A 25,217-nucleotide genomic window follows, 5' to 3' on the forward strand; every position below is an offset into this window, starting at 1 on the left:
GCGTGAGGTTAAACTTCAAACGCAATTTACACGTCCGAATTAGACGCTGCGTCCAGCTTGTTACATTTTCGTCCGTGACTGCTCACAAGACTGACGCGGTCCCCACCGTGAACTAAAAATGGCCGCTTCCATTTTACCTGCCGGTGCGAAATGCATCTCTTCACTTGTGCGTGCCCTTTGCGTGGGTGTCACCGGAATCGTGCCTTTCTCACATTACATGACGTCAACTATGACGTCATGTTAAAAAAAAGGGGGAGGGAAGGAGGCCGGGTTGGCAGCATATATATATGCTACCCTGTACATTGCCGGAGCAATGACATAGTTGTATCAGAAAATAAGAAGAAAATAAGAGATGTAATAGGGATTACAGCAACGCTGCCTTCTACATTACTCCTGTTCCTTGAAATGCCTCGAAAAAAAAAAGGCGCTACGAGGAAGCTCGTGATTACGTCATAATTAGCTTAAGCGTGTGCATCAGCGATCAGTAGCGCGCTCTGCAGAAACAGCGTGACTGCCATAAGCCACAAAACTACGTAGCTTCGAGGGTGTAGCCTGCACAAAGCACGAGCAAAATCAGGAAAACAACAGGGACCATATATATATTACTTATGTAACCTCAACTTTATCATGTGACGGCAGGCAAAACGGCAGGCGATGAAGGAAAAAAAAAGGGAAATAAGTACGATAAACTTACTATACTATCGACGTGTTTGGAATGCCGCTTGATTACAATGACGCAGCGCAAATTAAGGTTCTGAACATACCTCTTACATTAAGCCTCTGAACTTACCCATAGTTAGTCTCGCCACCCGAACTAAAGCCCGTTCGGCCTTGCAACAGTGTTCGATGCGGCGCTGTCTTGTTTGGATGCAATCATTGTCGATATTTGTATTTCATTTCCAGGAAACGTACCCGCATGACCAAGAAATTAGTCGGATTATGGTCGATTCGATGACGCAAACAAGCATATTAAACGACCTCTGGCATATTATTCTACGTGGAACTGGCGGTATACAGTTAACAGAGAGGGCCAGTGTGTACATCGTGGTATCTTCGCCAAATTAATTTGTGCCAGATGCTCTTATGTGCTTGCGCCTACGCTTATCCTCAATCGCGACTGGCAATTGACGGCTTCGAAGTGTTTACTCGAGGGCACTGAAGCGAGCGACGCCGACTTCACTTTGAATGAACTTTGTGAATGAACTTGAAAATGCGCAGTACTACTCAATTTACCATGGCCATTGCCTTATATGCTGTGAATGGGACGATTTGTGGACTCTCTCTTACACAGACGAGCTAGGTCATGACCATATTTGGCATCTTAAACTCTGGCGGCTCGAAGTTCTTGGACTCGGGCGGCATCTTCGGCTTGCCGGGCAACTAATTTTATTAGAAGGTATACAAAAATTTAAATACTACAACCTGCCTGTACCCAAGTGCTCTTCCATCGATGGAGTCATTGTCAGTGCACAGGCAAATAGGCCTCGATGGGAGTGCACGTGGGTGTAGGTTGTAGCACTTAAGTTTGTGTATGCGTTCTAATAAAGTTAGTTGCGAGTTCAGGGCTGTTCTGCGTGCATTTTCTGCCTTCTGTCTTTGTCGTCTTGCGCTGTCCCTTCAAGATATTTAATAACTGTAACCTTCAAATCCCATCGCCGCCGGTGCTTGTTCGCTCGAGGCCGTCATCGATTCGGGGGCCGCCCCCGTTTCTACGTCTCTGAATAAACAATTGACCCAACACACAGAAGGAGTAATGGCAAAGAGAGAGAGAGAGAGAGAGAGAGCGTGGGAGAGAGGGGAGGGTATTGATCAGCTATGCTATGGCGTTCCCAAGCAGTGTAAGGTTCCACGATATTTTCCCAGTTACTTGGCTCTCGCTAACTTGGGTAATGTGCGGCACATCTCAGCCCCGGCTTTTCCGGCAATCGAATATACTTCACGAACGTAGATTCTTTAGCGCGCTCTGACGCGTGCGCACGCGCACAGATGCATATACGCGCAGAAACAGGCAGATAGAGGGAAAGAAGGAGACTTGCACGTGTCTTGCGAATTTTGCCGCACACGCACAGTGTAATGCGAGTGCGCCTGCAAGCGCGCATATATACGCATGCACATACACGCGCTTGCGCTTCTCCATCGATGCCTGAGCCATTTACTACGTACTGGCCGTGGAGGAAGAACATAAACTAGGAGGGTGCGTTGCGTCACGCCGGCAGCCTTGACAAGGCAGCTCTCTACGAAGCCATTCCCTTCGCTATGGCCCCCCGAAAACTGGGTCCAACACGTGACCTCTGAGATACGGCGTACTGGCTGAGAATGTTTGGTTCTCTGTAGTTTCTTAATCGATGCGCCTTTGATCGGTTGATCTACCGTGACTGCGCCTGTAGACCGGGAGCACTAAAAACGAAGCGCACACTCTGACGTGCGACGATCACGTGTCCGGTCGGCTCGTTTGGTTCCATTCGTGTTGCGTAATGCTTCACCAGAGCACTTCCCTTCTTCCATGCTGCTGGCGCAAGACGGAAATACAAGACTCGACCAAATTACCAGCAGAATGCCAAACGTCGCAGCAGGTAACGAGCAAGCGGATAACGGGGCAAGCGGCAACACAGCAGCAGTCCAAACCACGTATCGTCTCATGCGCGCAGCTATGCATGTACGCCTGTGAAACCCGAAACCAACGCGCACAGGACCTCTTGATCGAACCCCCGGCTCACGTTTTTCTTCCGGGACGGACGCGCTGGGGAGAAGGAAGCAGCGAGGAGGCCGGCGAGGGCACAGCCCATGGCACGCAAGCCCACTCGTCGCGCCGGCAACGGCGCCTTGCGGCGTAACAGCGTAGGAGGGGCGGTTTTTTTCCACCGACGCCGGCACACGTCACGGGACGCCCCGTTGATGCGGCCCCCCTGACGGATGCGTAATGGATTGACGCGCGCCGACAGCTTGATATATATGCAGTTATCAGCGGTGCACTCTGCCAAGCTTCCCGTCTTCTTTCGCCGCTTCTCTGCTGCCGAAAGGCGACGCAGTGCGCCCTATTTTTCCTGCATGCCGGTGTCACGGCGTCTCGTACGCGTGTGCGTCATAAAACGGTAAAAAAAAATGTTAAGGGACCCTCACTTGCCAACGTCATATCCAGGTATACACACTATACCTCGCATGCCTGCGACCACTTGGGCGCACACGTTAAACACCGCCGACGCACACTTGAGTTCGCACCAGTGACCGGACACGCGAAGGCCCGTGCGTGCGCAGACAGGCATTCGCGTACAAAACACGTTCGCCGCGGAGAGCACGAACCTGCGACCGATACAGTTTGCATGTAAACGCTGAGAACTTGTGTTACATGACCTTTCCAAGCAGACACGACGCGTCGCAATTGCGACACCCCCGCCTCCCCCGAAGAGGTTGTCTACACAGGAAGCATAACTTGTTCCGCATGGCGACAGCCCTTATCGAGGCGAGCGCGTGATTTTTTTTCGATCCCGTGACAACGTAGGAATGTTTCATCGACGGCGTCTCTGCTTTCGCTTTCTCTTTGCTTAGCGACAAAGGTAAACAAGCACACGCAGATGCTCATATCTGACCTTAGCCGCACACTCGCAAGCTGTGCATAGCTGAGAGAATAATTTCCTTGATATGAACAAAAAAAAAAAGGAAGGGGGATGAATTCCAAAGGAAGTTAAAACGCTCCGCAAATTGAGATAACGTACCTTACGACGACAATAACTATGGCCGCACCCTGGCACGACAATGGCTCACATTACTGGTATCTGGCATCGAATATTTTGTGGACGTAAATTAGTTTTCCTTTTTTCTTGTGACTTGTGTCGCGGAAACATCATCCTGGTAAAGAAAACCTGTGTGGCGGACGTGAAAATAGACAAAGGCACATATAGTACAGCGCGTTGAAGGCCGCTAGCACTCAAACATGATTTCCAAGGGAAACGACGATGTGCCACGAGTATATACACTGAAAGATGAACAGGGCTGAGGTAGATTATAGTGAAGCTTTCTGTCGTTCAATTATTAACTGCGTGTGAAGACCGGCGTGCTACGAGCGCGTAGGCTCCCACCGTCAAAGTTCTGCGACCACAGCATGTCTCGGTTGGACCCCGCATCGATGCCGCATCGCACTTTCAAGTGTAATTGCCTCATTTTTCACTATTCAATTTACCTCCTCCTCGTTTCAAGTTATGCTGCTGGTACGTTGTGCAGCTACAGCAGACGGCAACGGTCTAAGTGGCCTTCTGCCTTTCCGGAGCCCGGCTTCCCGGAAGCCCGTCTTCCGGACACATTCATTCTCTAATATATTGAAGGCTCAAGGGCAAGTTAGGAAAGAACCGTTGCGTTGGAAGGTACGCGGTTCAGTAGAGCGCGTCGTGCTATTCAGCCACGTCTCTTCAGTCGTCCTGTGAGCGTTCGTTATAGTTAGATGAAAGCGCAAGTCATCTAACTTGTCCGCAACGCGATAATGTATGCGAATGCTAATGACGCAACGGGAGATAGTGAACTATACACTCTTTCGTATAAGTTACAGGAATAGACAGTCTTGACGACTGCTTAAACGAAACGTAGAGTAGCACTAGCAAAGCTGCTCGCCTATGGCCACTCGCATGCCGGACACTGGGGTGCGTTGGAACGAATCAATCAATAGCGAATTGATGCTGCTTTATTTTGTTTTCTATGTGCAAAAAGAGCGGCCAAGTGTCCTCCTGCAGTCACCATCACCGTAGGATACAGAACTTGAACAATCGTGCGCAGGGTGAATGGTTAACCTCAAGAGAGAGAGAGAGAGAGGCAAAGGAAAGACAGGTTAACCTCAATCTATGTGACAGAGCTAGGTGGTAACCAATCATAAACGCTGCGTACGAGCGGTCGGAACGCTGAATGAAGAAGCCGACCGACTTCCAGATCATCAGGCATCTGGCACTCACCAATAATCAGAAGACGCCCTCCATGCCTCCATGTATGAGTTCTGCTGCTGTATAGGTGTTCTATGGCCCACACGCCTTTTTTTCACGATTTCCGAAGCGTACCGTGCTTATTCAATACCGCTGTGAAAAAGAACAAAGCGGCTTAAACAGGAACTAGCTGCCTGCCACAGAGGCCACACTTATTGGTAACGAGCGCCAGGCGTAGCCAAAGTTTCGGAAGACGCGCCTGCTGACAGGCGAGTGTGACGCAATCTTGGCACCGTTCCTGGACGTCACACTTTGTGTTTGTAATGATTCATGTCGGTCGCACATTGCGAAACGCCTACAACCATTGAAACCCCTCCAGCCATTCCAGCTAGAAGAGCGCGTGTCTGGTAACATAGTGTAACCAGTAGGCGTGGCATCGCATAATATACAACTCAACTGCCCACTTCGTAAAAACTCGGCAAAATGTTTATACGCTTTAACAAACGCGTGCCGACTCTCAGTTATTTCGCCAACACTTGATCAACAACAACAGAAATCAACAAAGTCGCACAAGATGAACACATGTTCTTGTTAGCCTTCTTCAGTTGATGTGCGCGTCGTAAAACAACAATAATGTTCGTCGAAATAATTGACCTGTCAGAATAATTGAACAACGCCTATTAACCAACCCCGTAGGGTTTTTATATGTAAGCGCTCGTCTGATTGGTATTACCACGCTTTCTATCGCGGCAAAAGCATGGATGTAACAAATAGCATACGAAAGCGATGCTACAGCAAATGTGATAGCTATGAATAGCACATAAAGAAAAAGAAGGAGTTGTACACTAAACTTCACAGAGACAGATGTTAACTAGGGATAACCTCCGCTTTGCTTCCCTCTACAGGGAAAAGGGATCAGATGCAGCAAAATAAGAAATAGAGAACTATCCGAATTCTCTGAGGCGAGTTAAATCGTGGTGTCACGGTATTACATAATGCCAAGGCATCACACACAGTGTCACGGTACCACGAATGATGTCGCAGTTTCCCGCACACAAATAAACACACTGTCGCACAGTGTCCCAATGCGCACTTCGCATAGTACACAGTATGTATAATCACAGTGTCATAATAAATATCAGCCTGCTTGGATGTGCTATGCGCTTCAGAAACGCACAATGCGAAGGAGTAGCCACACTAAGAACCCGACGCTTAATTTTGTTCTTTCATCACATGACTCATACCTATTATGGGGGATTGGTCAAGAGTCGAGTGGATAAAGCAAAATAAGATAAATGGAACTTTTATTTGCAAGGTATTAAAAGCTATAAGTACATTGTATGAGTGTAAAAAAAGAAGCAGAAAAAGAAAGAAATAAAGGACAAGGAACAAACTCGATGGGCATGAATCGATACAAAAAGAAAAGGGAAAGGAAGGATGTGGCAAAACATGCCATGGCGGCTTCTTTTTTTAGCGCTCTTTGCGTCATAATCCAGCTGCTATCGCCAGCTGCTGTTTCTGTTTCTGTGCTTCCAGTTAACGCAAATGCATAGGTGGGGGATTCACAACGCGTACAGTATGTATATGGAGAACCGCGCATTATACGCATTATAAAAATTACGTAGGCTATATGACCGGTCTAGCATGCCGGTACATCTCTTTGGAGTAAACACTATTGGTTAAAGAAATATTCGCAGCCGCCCTTCTCTCTTTATAAGGCTCGACGCACTACAAATATTTAGCTTGCCCTCAAATACATAACTAGATCGTAAATACAATGCGCCACGTGGCACTTGCTCATTGATAGTAGGGGCCACTGTTAAATAGGCATTACTGTGTGCCGCAGAAGGTTCTAAATTGTTCATACAATAAATTAATAATGATTAGAAACCTTTCCCTAATGGTGATGACATAGCAGTGTCGCCAGTTACGTAGCTTTGGAGGGCTTCGTCATGAAATAGTAACCGTTGGTCTGACTCAGTCTTTGTGAAACTGCGTATTGCCAGTCATCGGCACACACACATACACAAACACAAATCAGGTCACTTGGTCAGCAGTTTGCCTAAAGAAAATAGATTTTTATTTTATTTGGACTAGATTTATCAATTGAGTACTCACTTCGTTGAAGCTGCTGTGAGATTAGCAGTATTACGCAATCAACATAACATGCAAACATGCCTGGAACGCTGGAACGCAGATTCTTGATTAGCGTATGGAGTGAGCACTTGAAATGGCTGTCTGTTGGGCTGCTGGCCTCGCATTCTCGTCTTCTTCTCGTTTGTTTTGTGTTTGTGTCTGTCCACCGCTTTGCACTACGTTACCATAATCAGAAGGACGTGAGCATAAAAGCTAATCAGCGGTGCGTTTGTGGCACAAGTAAAGGTTCCCAAAACGAAGAACTGATCACGTAGATTGAGCGTCCAGACGCGCTGTGCTCTGATAGTGAACCCTCGACCTTCGCATGTCACGCGGGAGGCTCTAGCTATAGTGATCCACGGCGGTCGCTTTCTTCCAGTCTTTTACGCACGACCGCCGCTGTCATTCATTCCCGTTCTGCGCTAAACGTGACAGCGCAAGGCAATGAAACGCGTGCACAATACATCCTGTTCCGCTGATTCTGTATATATGGGATCGATATCCTTCATCTGCCAACACGGATGTCTAGCCCTGGCGCATCCTTTCTCACCCATCCTTTTCCGACGAAGGGCAAAGGGGGAAGCAGGTCGCGCACAGGAAGCGGCGACCACGTAGGTGAATCGACATGGTTAAGCGTGCCAGATGAATTAAAGTCCATGTAACACACACACACGCACACACGCACGCACGCGCACACACACACACACACACACACGCACACGCACGCACGCATGCACACACACACGCACACACACCCGTGCGTACGGCCTACAATACTGCATTGATCTCAGCTTATTGCATGTTATGTTGCCGAGTGGAGAATGTCAAGGGCAACTTGATTTTACGCATCTTTTACACCTCCTTGCAAAATTAAGCTTCGTAGGGGACGCACCAATGCAGCTACGATTAATAAAGCCTAAGTGGTCACCTCCAAATTGATTATCGCTGCACACTGAAGTAGTGGAAGCGCTCGATATTAGGACGCCCGAATTCGTCGTCAGATGAAACGGTCGATAATACGGCCTCCGTTGATCGTGCGAAGACGCAGCAGCCTTGGGCATTGTCCGCGCCTCCCAGACACTGCTCGCTGCCGCTCGACGTCGCAACAGTGCGACGTCAGCGGCCGCCGGCGACCGCAAACCACCGATATAGAGACGCGAGAGGAGAAGGAGGCCTGCTACCGCGCATAAATATAGCGCAAGGTCAACGGATCCATTTCCACGGTCTTTCGCTGCAGCGTTCTGCGTTTTCTTTTTTTCCCCGAAGCTTCTCTCGGACTTCCTCCCGCGGCTGGTATACAGCACCCGCTCGGGGTGACGACGCATTCCTGCCTCACACTTCCGTCGTGTCGGGCCCGCCGACATTTCCCGGTGTTCCACGCGCTAACAGGCTCGTCACGTTCAAGGGGTTTCGAAAGGAACTGCGCTTGTATTTATTCTTTTTAGCTGTCCTGTAAAAGTGCTTCTATTAACCAGCTGAGCAAGACGAGGAGAAAAAGAAAATGTATGGAAAGCATCCAAGATGACAAAATATTACACGAAGTGTAAGACTGCGTAGCTGTAGTGGCAGTGTGAATTGAAGTAAACGTAAGCGAAGTAAAAACGAGCTGTTGTGTCAGGGCATCTATGCTTGAATCGTGCCATCGGACAATTTCATTTATGTCTATTAATTAAAGACAACGTCTTAGCGACTTAACCAACACTTTTTCGTACTGGGTACCTTTCAAATCCGTTTCGTAGGCCGATCCGGAGGTCGTGCATGGTCGCGCCAATGAAATTACATCATTTTAAGGTTTGAGTTTAGTTATTGTTTCGCACTTTCAATATTTCAGTCTGAGAAGATTTAAAACCAAAGGCATGCGCTGTCGGTGCTTTGTTTCATGTCATTTCTTTGTGGGCTGCCATTCCCAAAATTCCGAGGAATATTTTGTCAAGAATGTGTTATCTAGTATGAACAACTTTAGTGACAGAATGGCACATACCAATATAACCAGCATATAGCACATGTAATACAGCAGGGCGTGGCATATAGCATACGTATAGCTAAGTATATGCGGGACCTAACGGCGACGGCGACGGCATAAATTCGCTTGGAGTATCCCCACAATTGCTATCGCAACAATAAATGTAAGCGAAGAGTCGAACGCTTTTAGGAAAATAGTCGCTTTATTAAAGTTATGATGCTCATGAAGGGACATATTTGTTGCAGCGGGGACATTTAGGTAGGTTTTGTTGTTTAATTGCGTAATTACGCAGCGAAAAGAGCCGTTAACTGGTACACATCTGTAGCAGTACCGGAGCACTCATCTACTGCCACCACAGGGAGAGAGGGCGGTGGTAGAGTAGGAGGACAATCCATTCCATCTAAACCATTAGACAACACAAACCTTTGAACATAACAGCACGTGCCGAGAGGCCCAGATGTTCGCTTACACACGCAACAATGCTACGAAGGCACGTCCTCAACAGAGCCAAGTTATATCTTCGTTATGCAGAAAAGGTTAGGCGTGCAGACAGGACACAAAAGAAGTGTACAACGCGAACGCCGACGTTCAACTGAAGGGAGCACAGAGGCGAAAAAAGATACCATTCAAGAGAATGCGCAGATGAGCGTATGCGCGATGCCCGTCGGGAGCCCGAATACCGCGAGGTGGATAGGTTCGGCATTCAATGTTATACACATGTCAATCAGTGTACCAACTACGCGTCATCGGTCGTGTGTAGACTTGACGTTTGCTAAAAATCTTTCCAGAATCGTCGTTCAGCCCACGGCCGTCTACCACAGTGACCATAAAGCGATGATCAATATGGTAACAAAATAAAAAGGAACGCGGTAGAATCACGACGCCACGTATACGTCTTTATTCAATCAATATAGCAATCGCCACATATTAAATCAATATAGTCATCACTATACACAGCTTCGCTGCTCATCCAGCTTCACAGAGTGGAATGGCACTGATTTTTCTTTTATCCGATGCACAAAGGGCGCGCCCTTTGTATCGACGGTGAAAGCGTGGATGGTAGTTTTATCGGCCATATAAACCTGCAAATACAGGAATACTAATTAAATTAACAGGCGTGGTGTCCCGCGCGCCCAAGCCAACATGAACGCATCTCGCTCGACGACCGCGGAAACTCGCCTCGAAACGCTGCAGTAAGGAAACGTGGCAGCAGAAGCGAGCGAATCGACCTTCGTGCAGCCAATCGCATAAACGCGAAGTACGCCGCGAAACACAGCGCAGCGCGTACTCTCTACCCGTCGCACATGGCTTTCAAGATATTGGGGGCGAGGAGTTACGGAGTCGCCATCTGCCGGAAGCGCATCCCTTGCGTAGTGTGAGGGATCACGCGGCGCGCTCCTCATGAGTTTCGCTTACGCCGCTCAATAAAAACACCACGCGGCAGCCCTCCTGGACATTTATGTAGGTACTCCCAAAACGAGGGAAGTTTTTGACTGTCCATAAAATAATCTTGGGTACACTGAAAGCACAGAATCATTTACAGACTCTATCTCTTTACCGAATACGCACAGTCAACTGCGCGCGGTCGCCGGTCGCACAGTGAACTGCGTGCGCCACTGCGCTCGGTCGCCGCGACGAAGTCTCCCGAACCGGCTTCTAGCGCGAAAGGTAGGCAAACGCTGAGAGTAAACTATGTGAAATATGTTCTTATAGTGGGCTGTCTGCATAAGCAAATGGAGCTTAACAGAATGAAGCCTCTATGCAGCGATCGCACGGGTTCGCAGTCACCGACTGTGCGTCAGCATGCATGTCCGCACACAATGTTTTGCTTTCGCTGTGAGCGCGTTTTTGCATCGTGCCGTGAGCTTTAGGCCGCAGCATATGAGATCATTTGACAGCACACTAGCAACCATTGTTGCGTGGACGCTATCAGAACTGTTCAAAAATAATTTCGTTTTAGAGATTTCGGCAAATACGGCGACCGTGATGTGCCATCGCACCGACTCAATCTTTATTTCTCTTCTAAATTCTTGGACATTAGAATATTATTTCTCAAGTTGCGTCGCATTGTATGTTTATCGGTCTTCTCAGATGATTTGAGAATTACCGGATGCTCCTTGCTCAATTATGTTTGTTCGGATGAGATCGTGGCATCACATAACTGAGCTACTTGACTGTGCTCCCCATTTTGTCTAAGACCAGCGGAGCCTTAGGGAAGCGAGAAGCTATATCATCTGTCGTCGTACTGGCTGAGAGATAAAGGAGAGAGAACGGAAAGGCAGAGAGGTCAGCTAGACGGACGCCTAGGTTGCTGTTACGGATGGAAAATGGGGTTAAGAGATGGAAGGAAAGAAAGAAAGAAAGAAAGAAAGAAAGAAAAAAAGAAAAAAAAAGAAAGAAAGGTGAATGGTACACTCTTCATTTCGCGCCAATTGGACTACTACTATAGGTGGAACAGATTAATAAAAATTTCCCACTAATAGCTGGAACCTATAAGTGGAACAATATTAGGGGAGATAGAGAGATGCCAACTTCAATTATGTGCATGAGGTTATGAGGGCTGGGAGTTTAAAAAGGAGGTCCTATTTCATTTTATAACTACGGGGCCTCCTTCTGTATATACATGTGCTGCAATTATCCCCATTTTTGTCATGAATAAACTGATTCTGATTCTGATCTTGATTCTGATATAAGTTCGAGACTGTGGATCCGATATGTTCACGTCTTTGTGTTCGTTATAGCGTTCTTTCTTATCATTCAATTTCTGAGTTTGTGTAAGACAACCTGCAGTTTCTTACACAACTCCTTGCGAAGTCACCACCCCTGTTGATAGAAGTGAGCGAATTGTGCCGTGATCCCATGGCGCAACGATGGCCCACTGAGGACGGGTGCCAAGGTATAGCTGCCAGGTCTTCACTGCTCGCTCGATTACGCAAGAGAGGACGCCAGAAACGCAAAACACATCGTGTGCAGCGTAACAGGCGCGTTGCGCAGGCAGTCCTTGGCAAACGCAAAATGAGCGTAGACGCGCGCCAACACTCAGCCTATATACAACGCGCTTAGAGGTAGCAGTTGACGTTGAACTGTTTCAGGCTCGCATTTAGGATTGCGAGACATACAGGCAAGCTTGTTCAGTCCTTTCGCTTGCGATAGGAAACAAAGTATCGCTGAGTGAAGAGAATGCGTGCCAAGTGAATTCGAATAATGAACGCAAGGACTAGCTTTTACCATCAGAACAAATTGCTCTCTCTCTCTCTTTCGCTCGCTCGCTCTCTCTCTTCTTAAGCTCCTAATACGCGCGATCGTTGCAAACACGCTCTTACGTAAAAACAGTGGTTTAAGTAGGGAGATAACCAGCTGCTCACTGTTTGAATCGGGATGGGTTTCATTATTGCGCTGTGACCACGGTGAATAGTTTACGTGATTCGAAAATTGTTACAGCGCTAACACATGCATCCACAAAGTAACAAGGATGAGACACAGACGCTGTTTACGACATGCGACATCGACATTTACGACATATCGTTTACGACATTCTACAGCCGAGAATGCACGGTGGCAGGTTTGACGCGCCAACGCGCAAGGACAGAAACACCTTCACGCATCGCGAATTTGACGAGTATACTTTGAAAATGCGGGAATATCGGCAACTAATCGTAATGCTCGCGTTTCCTTTACGAAATTTTATTGGCCCTAATAAAGGTTCACTTGACTGCGTAGTAACCTTTACTGCAGCTGTCGTCGTCGTCGCCTAGCTTATAAGAAGGAGGTCCGATCATGATATATGCGAGTCTTGTACGGCACGCCAACTGGCGGGCGAAGGAATGCCGGGATACGGAAGGTCAACCTGGACCCTATACTACGTGCCGTTATTAGTGTAATCGAGCGCACGCAAACAAATACGACCTGCTGTGTTTGAGAGGTGTTAATACGTTTATGCACTTCTTTGCATGTGTTATAGCTCGGTATGCCGTCTGTCAAATATTAACACGTGTTATCATTGCTTACAAACAACCGCTGCCGGGTATCACCATGCGAGCCTCCTTGTGACTTTGGTAGTGCGTTTGTACTTATACTCTGTCACGACTGAATGAAACACGATTGAGCAGAAATAAATAAGAAAAGTGAAATAAATTTCGTAGTGGTGTGCGCCGGGTCAGCATTGACCAGCTGGAAGCGTTTAACGTGCACTTAAATCTAGGCCTTTCATTTTCAAATGGCGGGCAGTATATAGCACAGAAGGTTTCTTCTTTTTTTTTTAACAGTTTCTTCGCCCTACACACCACTCTAAAGTAGCTAGACGAAAAAAAACCTCCCTAGTTCGTTGCACAAGATCTTGGGACCATGGTCTCACGTATATCACAGGTGCAGAAGGCCACAAAAGCGCTGCTGTGGTTCCGGAACGCAACTGAACCGTCGTTGGTACAGCGCTGATAATTTTCACTACCGCGGTGATGTCGACACTGAACTTTCCCTCCTTCTCTTAATATTTCTCTCCCATTTCTCCAGTGCAGGGTGGCCATCCGGGTTGAGCCCTGGTTAACTTCCGTGATTTTTTTTTCATTAATATTTATCTCGCACTAAATCTAAGTACGCGATTGTACTTGCATTTCGCCACCTCTTACGCCTTACTGCTTCAGCGTGACATGTGTGATCCGGATGTACGCCGTACGTCAAGTGCGCTCTGTCTGCAAGGCTAAGCCTCGATCCGTGAATAAAATTTTTAAGCTATGGGGAATCTAATAAACACTGTAGTTGTCGTCAGGTGCCTTCCTCGCGTTTCTACGGACGGATATGCTTTCCATATCTTCTCTTCTATTATATTCAAATCTACTACCCTCTCCCCATCTGCCGGTTCCGAGCGGCGAACCCGAAAGTTAGTTTAGTTAACCCCCTCTACCTTGCGTCTCTAATTTCCCTCTCCCTCGCACGAAAAAGGCTTGGGTGCATTCAAGTATCTCGGGCCTTGTGACAACGATTAAAAAAAGAAAGAAAGAAAAGAACCAGAAGAACCTTTTCAGAATCGCAGGCTCCGCTATCATCACCCTGGGACTGAAAACAGGGCTTTCGGCCTTCGTTTTCTTCGTTTCCGCACACGTGCTCGTGCTTTCCCACAGGCGTCGCTAATGTTCTCCAGCGCGATCCTTTCGCCTCCAGCAGGAGCCGGCTTGGGAACGCTCGGTGAGTCAGGCGTGCTCGTACCTTTCCCGCTGCCAATAGCTTCCGTCTCCTCGTCTCGTTGCTAACAGCGTCAGGTTGCCCCCTACTCTTTGTTCTGAAACTTGTTCGTCTGGCGGTCGCCTTGCGTGTGGCAAATGGAAAGCGGGCCGCGTTACCGACGACCTTCGACGACGGCATTTCGGGCGCGCGCACGTCGAGGGGGTCGGGGGGGGGGGGGAGGCATTTGGCGGCTCTGCAAAACGCCCATTCCAGCCTAGCGGTGGTTGACCGATTGATAATACATAGTATGCACGTGACGTCACATCCGCTACTGTCGTCTGCTTCCGCTACCTTCCGCCATCTTGGCGAACCTTATCAACAGGCGCGCGCATAGGCCTACAGGTTCCCCGACATGGCGCCGCCGTAAACCGAAGACGCGGAGTATCCTTGAATGACGTACGTGCATACTATTTATAGTAATCAGTAGCAGCAGCCGCCTGTTTTCATTCAGACAGCCACTGCGTGACGAAGGCATCTTTTGCCAGCTGATTCCAACTTGCGCCTGTAAATATCCTAATTTCGTCACCCCACCTAATTTTCTGCCGTCCTCGACTGTACGCTTCCTTTCCCTTGGTACCCATTCTGTAATTCGAATGCTCCACCGGTTGTCCATCTTACGCATTAGAGGACCTGCCGAGCTCCATTTTTTTTCTTTTAATGCTAGCTATAAAACACCGGATATCCCCGTTTTTCTCTCTGATCACCACTCTTTTCCTGTCTCTTAACGTTACGTCTAACATTTTTTGTTTGTTCCATCGCTCTTCGCGGTGAATGCTTTCCACCACTAAATAGTTACTGATAATTCATATAAACTTTTTCGCGTTTTCATACAAAACCATGAAAAAGACGGCTTCGATTTCTGGAATAATCTCGCTAACTACAGACCTATTTCACTTACATTTGTACCATGTAAAGTTATGGAGTATGTAATGTACACGCATCTAGTTAATTTTCTTGAAAATAGCAACTTCTTCACAGCTATGCAGCATGGATTCCGTAAAAACATGTGACACTCAGCTAATCCTCTTCACTAATGGCCTACATCGCAATTTAAATTCTGTTTTTTTCCCAGCCTGTATATTTCTTGACTTTTCTAAAGCGTTTAACAAAGTGAACCATGCATTGATTCTTCATAAATTAAACGTTCTAAACATGGACCCTTCCGTAATCGATTGGAGTCGCGCGTTTCCGACATCACGTGTTCAATTTGTAACAACTAATGACGCTAACTCACCTTTAGCTCCAGTTGACTCCGGTGTCCCGCAAGGGTCCGTGCTCGGTCCTCTATTATTCCTAATCTATATTAATGGCTTACCCACTAACGTTTTCTCGAACATTTGTGTATTTGCGGGTGACTGCGTCTTGTTTCGTAATATAACTAATGCATATTCTAGCAATTCAGGAGGATCTAAATAACATAAATGAGTGGTGTCGTACGTGGCGCGTGGAATTAAACATTAAAAAGTGTAAGACTATGAGGATTTCTCGTACTAACGTGATCTGCCCCACCTATACGCTAAATAACATCCCACTAGAATCTGTAACGTCATACCGATACTTGGGGGTTTACATTGCCGGCAATCTATACTGGAAAACTCATATTGGTCACATAACCTGTAAGGCCGCTCGTACATTGGGTTACTTTCGTCGGAAATTTTCGATAGCACCATCATCGCTAAAAATCTTATTGTACGCAACTTACATTCGTCCACAGCTTGAGTACGCATCATCAGTATGGGACCCTGGTCATGAAACGCTCATACAGTCTCTAGAGGCAATACAGAATCGCTCAGCCCGTTTCGTTCTCACCAACTACCAAAGAACTGCAAGTGTCACTAGCATGAAAGCTCTCCTACACCTCCCGCTGTTATCAACCCGCAGAAAACTATCTCGCCTGTGTCTTTTTCATAATATCTACTACCACAACGCATAGTTACGTCCTATTTTTGTTCAACCTCCACCATACATTCCATCTCGCTTTGACCACCGCCAAAAGGTAAACATTCCGCGCTGCAACACCGTCGGCTTTTCATATTCATTTCTTCCCCAAACGAGCAAAGATTGGAATAACTTACCCGCATTACTTACAGGCATCACCGACACCAGTAACTTTAAAACCACACTTAAAAGTTTCATGTTAAAATTGATGTTGTAATTGCTTGTTCTGCATAATAACTGCTCTTATGGTATAATATTAAGTTATGCCTTGCATTTTTATATGGTACGTTTTCTTTTTTTTTTGCGCCATGTATTTTGCCACGCTTTCCAAGTTTCTATTTACCATTCTTATTATTTTATTGTATTGTATACCATGTTTTGCGATGTCTTGCCATGTTTTTTTTTCATGTATTGTATCAGGTAACTATTTAACACTTCCGGGACAATTCTTTTTTATTCTTTTTTGTTGTTGCCTTCCTTCCTTATCTTTCTTGTTCTTTTTATTAATTATTGACTTCCACGTACTTAGCTCCGACGCTTTCTTCGAAAGTTATTGCTTCTTTGTACTCGTAATTTTTTTTCTGTAATCAACTATTGTGTGATTAGATTAGCCTCTGTATTTACCTTGCCCTTCCCCTCTGCAATGTGCAACCGTACCTTGAGGGTATAATAAATAAATGAAGAAATAATAAAATAAATAAACTTTAGAGGACAATGAGAAGAAAAAAAGAAAAGCATATATGTAGTGTCTTGTAGCTAGCGCCAGTTTTGCTAGGGCTATTAAAACGCAGTTTGCAGATTGAAGAATTAATTTTACTTCTACGGGAGCTCAACGCGGACGGTTTCTTTCTTATAAGTGAACACACCAAAAGCGTGTGACTGCAGTCCACTCGGGGATAAAATGTCATTGAAAGTTTGAGAAATGGGTGACCCAAATTTGGGACCCCTGCAGCCCTACTAGAGAACGCAGAAGGGGTACACAAATCACAAGTGGAGGACACCGACTTTTGGGCAGTCAGAAATGAATGACGGTATATTTACCGTTCTAAAGTAACAAATGGGCGGTGAGAGACGGCGTTATTTGGTGCTCGGTGTTAATTTCAACGCTTTCCATTTTATTTTTCATAACGTGCGCCCGAAATCTGAGCACATGAGCGTTTTATGCATTCCGCCTCCATCGACTTGCGGCCGCCGCAGACGTGAATCGACCCCGCGACCTCGTGCTCGGCAGCTGAAATTCATAAACGCCCAGCCACCGCGGCAGGGGGGTCGCGAAGTCGATTGCACGTGCTATTTTAATACATTTTTAACGCCTTCTATGAAAACAAGTCTGAGCGTACGTAACTTCACGTTTTTTTGTGCAACGATCAAAGTGCATGCCCTTGGTGTGCACTTTAAATTTAAATCGTTGTCTTGTTCAGGCTGTGAGAGAGATACGCAGATGAGAGAGAGAGGCCAAAGAACTGAAGCGGAGATTCGCGAAACTTCAAGGTAGTGCGCGAATTTGCGCAGTTAATATATATTTAGCTAAACGTCGGCCAATTCAAGGCCATTTGAAGCGCAGCTGTTCGATAGCGGTGGGGAGCAGGTGCGTTTCACTTGCGTTGGAATGAAACGAGCGAACGCAATTATAGCTGGCTAACTGCGTTGCTCAGTAAATGAACTGTGCGCCTCTCCCTAGACATCCCCTTTCTTCTAACTACCTTGCTTACTATTTAATATCCTGACTTCTGCCGCTGGCATGAAAAGGTAACACGCCACTTATATAGTCCTATTCAAATTGTGACATCTTCAGTCATTGTTATTTGAATACCGCGGCTCGGTCTACCTGCTCGCCATTACTGGCAACTGCGCGATTCGTTTTGAAATGTACTAAAAGAAGAGGAAAAAAATATCAAACTGGACGCAAGAAAGGGACGCATTGCTTCTGTCGTGTTCCTGTCTCGTGATCCCATTCAAAAATTCTGCGCTTCTTTGTTATTGCACTTTTTTTCAAGCAACGATCCTGTTATCTTGGCGCCCACATTATATACAGCAAAACTCACGATCATAGGGAAGATAAAATTAATATTCTCGCACTGATTACAGCTCATGTTTCACGCGAAGCCTTGTCAATAATTTTCACCAATGTGGATCTGCTTAACACGTCGCACCGAACACTTTTTCCTGTGTTGCGATGATGAGATCAAGTTGTGTTGGTTTAAATACGAATTATATACGCGCGCCCTTTGAGAGTGGACCGTGTTGCAAGTAAGCTTGCCCTCACGGTCTGAGCGCGTGACTCGCTCTCCTCCTTTGAGCCCAGAATTCGCCTGTGCTTCGTAGGCCCGCCATGCTAGGCGAGCGCTGGCTGACCGCGTGGGTGTTGCTCGCCGCCGCGCTGTGGCCCCGGTACGCGGCGATCCCGGAGGACAGCGACCCCGGCAACGTCCAGGAGGGCCCAACATTCGAAGAGCTCGAGGACCTCCGCAGCCGCTACAGCGCCGTCCAGATATCCAGGGACTCCGAGTACGTTCGCAGCCTGTGACACTCACGCGGATGCTGTTCGAATAGCTCCCCCCCCCTCCCCCCCCCCCCCCCTCGTGGAGACACCATTTGAGGTAACTTTGCTAACCCGCGACACTGTTGCAGCAAAATAATTCGGAGCAGCCATCACCAGCACCGGTCTCTTTCCTTCGAGATCTTCGAAGTGTTTTTTCGGAGTGTCTAATATTCGAACATAACGAATATACGACAATTTCGGATACCGAATTCCGGAATCGAATGCGAATCTAGCAAGGGCTATTCAATTTGTATTTTTCGGAATTTCTAATGTTTCGGGCACCCTTAACTAAGAATGCTTTATGACATTCGAAACCTCAGTAATGTTTCTTTTATACCCGCCCAGGCATATCAAGAGAGACCTGTCGCGTGTCTTGGTCTTGGCACAGCAGGGTGATCTGGACACCGAGGAAACAACCTTTTACTTTATGAGGTTTGTCATTCAAATACGCCATTGTCTTTACTTTATATGCAACTAACGCATATGTCGGATTATTCACGTGCCACGAACGTGTCGCAGGAGTCACGTTTTCAGTTCCGCAACAATCTTGCAACTGATTTTGACTGAGAGATGCGGGAGCATTCTCAAAAGCACACATAGGGCAGTATATTTCTGTCTAGTTCCGTTTGACTACTAAAACTGTAACTTATATGTTGTGCATCAGAAAGAGGAAAGAAAGAGAGAATAAATAAAAAGAAAATTCTCAGTGGAGTTCTTCGCAAGATACTAAGGGCTTTTAATGCGAATCCTCGCGGATTTAGTACTTCTCAGACAGCTTATAATTACGGCTCGCCAAACGTTGGAATTCGCAACCATAGTTGTGTGCAAAATCGCTTCAAAAAACTCGAGCTTCTCATAAGCCGCCGGCTGCATGTTTAACATGTTTTCGGTGGCATGCTCCAGCGATCAGTCGGCCACCCAGAGAACCAATTAAACATTGTGATGCGACGCGCGGATATTAGTAATATTAGGTGAGTACTACTTTTAGATACGGCGGAGAGTTGGGGTACTTTATGCAGTTAGTATTGTAGTTACTCATGCTTTCGATATTATTTACTTTTACTTGATATTGGACATCCCTTTTGAAGCATTATGATTCCTAGAGGAATCACTCAACGACAACTTTCTATGAATGTTGTAATGATTCCGGCGTGATAGCTGGCGGTGGATAGATGGGAAGATCCAGTACTTGTAGCTGTGCCCCTAGAGGCTAGAGAACGAAGGAGCACATTTTAATTAAGTGTCCGATTCTCTTCAAGTACAAGTGCGCCAGGCGAGCGCTGAGATATAAGAATCATTGCAATTTAAATAATCAGAAAGAAAGATTGTTACCAATAGGCAAATGCAGAGATAAGAAAGCGGAGGCTATAATATTGTCGGAAAGAGGTAACAGAATATATACATATATATTCATTCATATACATGTATGAACGAAAGGAATTCACGTAAATTCCTCTTATCTCACTTGTCACCTTCCCGACACAAAGGGACATCCTTTAAATATGTATTCGTTGCCTCTTCCCTGAGATTACAACATTTCAGCTGAATAACATTGCAGATACTTGGTAGAAGTTACGTGCCTTCGAGTCTTTTCTCAGAGATAACGCGTTCCATTTATTTGAAGGCACACAGTGGTGTCTTGCGCGAGGTGAAATTGAATCTCCCACTCTGCCGCTTAGCAGTACCGTGCGGCTGAGACGATGGCGCCATCTGTACTTCGCAGGATGCACGACTACGACGACAACAACCAACTTGACGGCCTGGAGCTGATGCAGGCGTTCGACCACCTTCTTGAGCACAACAATGAGACGTCGAGCGAGGCCAAGTTGGTCGGTAAGCGACACCTAACTTTGCCAGACACGGTTGGAGTGCACCTTTATCCACGGTCGAAGGTTACATGGGTGAAAACATCCACCAATGTCGCAGCTACTGGAAATGTCACCCGACGAGCTATTTAGTTAAGTGGACAGACGTGTCGCCTTGAATAGTAATCGCCGTTTCTAGGGCTCGCTGACAATAAAGTGCCATCATCCAGCGTGTGCCGGCTCCAGCATACAAAAAAAAAGAAAAGAAACCAGCGCAGGACAAAACGCAGCGGTATATGAAATACAAGAGAAAAAGAACAGAAACACCATGGACACTGGTCAACTTTTTTCTTCTACATATTTTCGAGTTTTACTTTGGGTCAGTTAATATTTCATGTGCGGCGCAGAATGTATATTGGCCAGCCACGTCCCCGTATACGTGTCTGGATACACCATCCCCGGTGTCTGGAACACATTAGTCGCCTTGCTACTGTCTGGTGAGCATACTTCCCTGTTGAAAGATTCAATTCTGCAGTGAAGCACGCTTTTAAGGTAATCACGCGTTAACTGTACGCCTTTTTATGCCCAGCGCTTTCCTGAATCCTTTTTCCGTTTACTTTGCAGAAGTGCTGAAGTAACAGCATAGGCAGTTGAAAACACGCAATGGAAAAGCTTGCACTGCTACTGTTTCAGCTTTGCAGACCGCGCTCACAATGACTCGGTGCTAGCTGTTGTGCCCAGAGTATAGTCCATAGACTAAGCTTAGTAGGCATTCTTATATAAACGAAGAAAAAGTGACTTTGCTTTTGATGAGCTGCGCCGAACATGGTTGTTACATGTTCTGTCCCAGCTGCCTACCGTGCACCAAGTTAGTCTTACTTAATTTTCTTTTCTTTTTTTTTGAGTGAGGTCCTCTACGGGGATAAAACCCTGTAGGTTGTTTAGCGGCAACCTGAAGAAGCCTCCAGTATGTATTGCGTCGTTCCTAATTAAATAGCTTGCAATTATTGATTACTGATTTTCATATTACTACATTTACGGAAGATGTGCAACACTTAGGTTAATAGTGCTGAACACACACGAAGACACATTTTTATTTGCGGCACGCTGTCTCCTGTGTGGATACGTTTTCCGCGTTTACGAGATAGCCTGCGAAGTACAAAAAGTCATTTGGGTTCAAGCCTGCGCGTCGCAGTATTGCTGCCCTCTAACAAGCTGCGAACGAACTGATTCCTTCCGCGCAGGGCCTCCGATATCGGGCAGCGCGCGTGCTTTTTGATCTCGGAGGCTATGGTTATTTACTGAACCAATTCTCTCATTGACACGACATGACGCCATATTTTTTTTGTGCTGGCTGCTACGTTCGTGCGCGCGTTTGGCTTGGCCTAACGTGGCTAATTGATAACATGCGTTGCGAATTTTGACGACTTGAGTTTTGTAGGCTGCCTTTACCGCTGTCAAAAATGTTCGTGCGCTCAGACAGGAGGCTCGCCACTAGCAAGAATTTTTGCGCTCTTACCAATATGAACGCTCTGTAAAAACGCGATGCAACCACCGGTTAAGTCATGGAGTATGTTTAGTTTCTTTGCGATATGTTTGAGAGCACCACTGCCCCGGGGCTCAAGCGGGAACCCGGACTGGCTTTGTTTTGTAGATTTCGTGGGCTTTCTTCCTTTCTTTCTTTCTTTTTTTGAACGCCACACACGTGAAATATAGAAGGCCACAAATAAGTACAAATTATTTTTTATAATGTGTTCTAAAACCTACAATATTGATATGCCTGTGGTAAGTAAACCATTTGAAAAGTTAGGTATTGATAATGGAAGACTGGTTAGTTAAGAACATAATAACGCTGTAGTCTTCTTCATCTTGCTGCTAACAATACGCACTTGGTTTTCAAGGCGCAAAAGGCATCACTTCTTTAAATTCTTTAAATTTAAATTTAAATTTAAATTATATAGCTGGGACACCCAGCAGCTATATTAACTGGCATTTTAGGTCTGCACGTCTGCCCAGAAACGTACGTCATTCTCGTCGCGCGCTAATTGAAAGACGAAATATTCTGTCTTGTTGCAGTCGGCGGCACACACGAAGCATTGTGCCTTGCGGCCCGCACCGTGGATCTCTCAAGTTTTTGCGTTTAACAATTCTCCGACTGTGACAGACGCCGTAGTCGAAGGCGCCGGGTTATTTAGTGAACCCCAATCTAAGCACACGTGCGTTTTCGCATATCACCTCCTTTTTAATTCTCCTCCTATCTATCCATACAAAATAAAGTTAAATATGGTTGTAGAAAAATTACACACGTGCAATGCAATAGCGGGTACAAAACAAATTAAAATGAAATAAAACGGTGCTTTCGAGTACGCCTCAACGCACTAGATGTGTAAAAATCTAATTAAGACAACAAAATTTAGGTACGGTATGCATTCGGTCCTAAGGTTTCTTAGCGAGGGCAGAAGGGCCTTGTATAGACGTCTATTGACTTGATCCATGTTGTTGAATTTGTGCTTTTGAAGCTTGTCTGTGAAGTGCGTTAGCTTTTTTGCTAAATCTTCATGGGATTACTAAAGAACACTGATGAGTTGACTGGGTTGTAATGACGTCAACTAAAGCTCTTCACAATATTGTAATCGAAGCGCATTCGACTTCATTCTGTTAGTTATGAATAGGCCACGAAAGCCGGCCTTCGTATGGAACCTGCGAACTCGTGGCCAGCATCACGAAGCCATAGCCACTGAGATGGCGCAGTAGGTTACCGTGCATATTATAGGGGAGACGGAGAAAGCCGCCAACAGCTACATCAACTTGTGAAACCTGAATAATACCCAAAGAAGGGCATTCAGGCCACGCGCAGCCTGTGGGTTTAGATGTCTTGAGATACCTGCTCCTTAGACTGTCTGTAGGCATTTTGTAGACTGCCTTGTCTAGACTCGTTTTTTGTCTGTAGAAAGAACGCAGACTTCCGAACGGCTTCATGGCGATAAGTCTATAGACGACTGTCTATTGAACGTGTAAATCTTAAGTGTACATCTACAGGCTGTCTGTTGACATTCTCTAGATGTCACAGATAGCAACACCAAAAAGGGGTCTACAGACTTTCTGCAGAGTATCTAAATATGATTTCGTAGAGATCGTAATCTTTTATTGCGTGGTAACTAAGTGGATGATGTGTCTGTTCCTTTTTTCTCGGCATTGCGGCGTGCTTCAGCGATGGTGGACAACTTGCTGACCGTGGACGTCAACGACGATGGCCTCGTGTCCTTTCCCGAGTGGCTGTCGTACATCCGCAACGTGAAGTCCAAGGAAAACAACGAAAACGGCGGTGGCGTCGCAAGCCACGAGTCAGCGAAACACTCTCATTCAGAACAGTGACCCGAAAGGAAACAAAAAAAGCCGGCCAGATCTCGTTTTCCGCCATGCACCTTCATGCCTGCACAAAGCCCAAACGAACCTTTATTCACTTCAAGATACGCCGGCAGCATGGAAGCTAAACACAACACTGCGAAGTCATGCTCGGGAAAGTGTGGACGCTGATGTCAGGTCCTCTTGAATCTTTGTTTGCAAGTTGTGCCAAGGTTCAGCCGCATCCGCTGTTACTCTGAAACTTTCGAGGGACCGTATCGGTGCCTTCGCCTTCTTCTTCTCCTCTTTTTTTTTGTTTGCGTCCAACCTTCACTAAGTCAATGTTGCAATGCAACATACTTGTAATGCCGGCGAAACCCGCGCGTGACCACTACCTCTTCTCTCTTTCCTCAACGAAGAGCAGGCGGAGTTGGTTGTTTTTGTTCATAAGGGTTTCAAGAGAATACGTGTGACAGTGTTTTTCATTCTGATTAACGTGTATCTTGATTGAATTCCACACGATCCTGACTATGTTCAAGATCTGAACAAAGTTTGTACACGCGTATATATTGAGGGCTTCAACTACTTCATACGAATGCCGCCCCGCAACGAACAAAGTGAGAGAGGCGGATCGAAAGGGCTTTCTTCTTTGCCTCTTTCGTGACGAGCAAAAAAAAAGTAAGAACAAGATTATTGTACAAATCTGCAAACTACTGCATAGTCCGAGCATTATATATGCAGTTGACATCAATTTTCACGGAAAAAGAAAAGAAACGTCCTAGTTGTACCGAATTTTTGGGAGGCGTACCGCGATTTCTCCGTAAGGAGTAAGAAGAGCGTACAGAGCAGCGGTGTTGCGTTGTCTTCGGATACATGACGTACATACGTTTGTACAGAAAGAAGTAATAGCTTATTGCAATGATCAGTTGTCGCGTATTAAAACTGCATTATACGGGGCACCATACTAATGAAAATCAGTTTTTAAAGCGAAGCTTGTTTTGCCTCCCTTCTCTGGGTTTTAGCGCTAACGGTTGATTCCCCGCCTATATATATATATATATATATATATATATATATATATATATATATATATATATATATATATATATATATATATATATATATATATATATATATATATATATATCTTCTAAATAAGTTTCCTGTGGCAGGCAGCATAATGCTAGATATTGAGCTGGGTTACTCAGTGAGTGAGTGAAGAAACTTTATTGTAGGTCCGGCGAGGACGCGAACTCGTCGCGCACCCGGCTAGTCCCACGCCGGGACAGGGAGGTCTAGCCCACCGGCCCGGTCGCGGGCACGCATAACTTGCGCGAAAAATTGAGACTTAATCGACTAATTAA

At 46.1% G+C, this 25,217-nt stretch overlaps 1 protein-coding gene across 4 annotated transcripts; it reads left to right on the forward strand.

The window, feature by feature from the left end:
* The first annotated feature begins 14,037 nt into the window (after window positions 1-14,037).
* Window positions 14,038-24,344, forward strand: LOC135909286 (cell growth regulator with EF hand domain protein 1-like). Of its 4 annotated transcripts, none has more exons than XM_065441213.1 (5): window positions 14,038-14,184; window positions 18,487-18,669; window positions 19,049-19,135; window positions 20,427-20,536; window positions 23,720-24,344. In XM_065441213.1, exons 2-5 carry the CDS (start codon window positions 18,494-18,496, stop codon window positions 23,881-23,883), a joined length of 537 nt encoding a protein of 178 aa, XP_065297285.1. In that variant the 5' UTR covers window positions 14,038-14,184; window positions 18,487-18,493; the 3' UTR covers window positions 23,884-24,344. The 4 variants fall into 4 exon arrangements, with proteins under 4 accessions (XP_065297285.1, XP_065297287.1, XP_065297284.1 ...); XM_065441215.1 differs by having other exon boundaries at window positions 14,078-14,184; window positions 18,467-18,669; XM_065441212.2 differs by lacking the exon at window positions 14,038-14,184 and adding an exon at window positions 14,506-14,619.
* Window positions 24,345-25,217: the final 873 nt, after the last annotated feature.

The sequence above is a fragment of the Dermacentor albipictus genome, chromosome 5 (genome assembly GCF_038994185.2).
Source record: "Dermacentor albipictus isolate Rhodes 1998 colony chromosome 5, USDA_Dalb.pri_finalv2, whole genome shotgun sequence".
In the NCBI taxonomy this organism is placed as follows: domain Eukaryota; kingdom Metazoa; phylum Arthropoda; class Arachnida; order Ixodida; family Ixodidae; genus Dermacentor; species Dermacentor albipictus.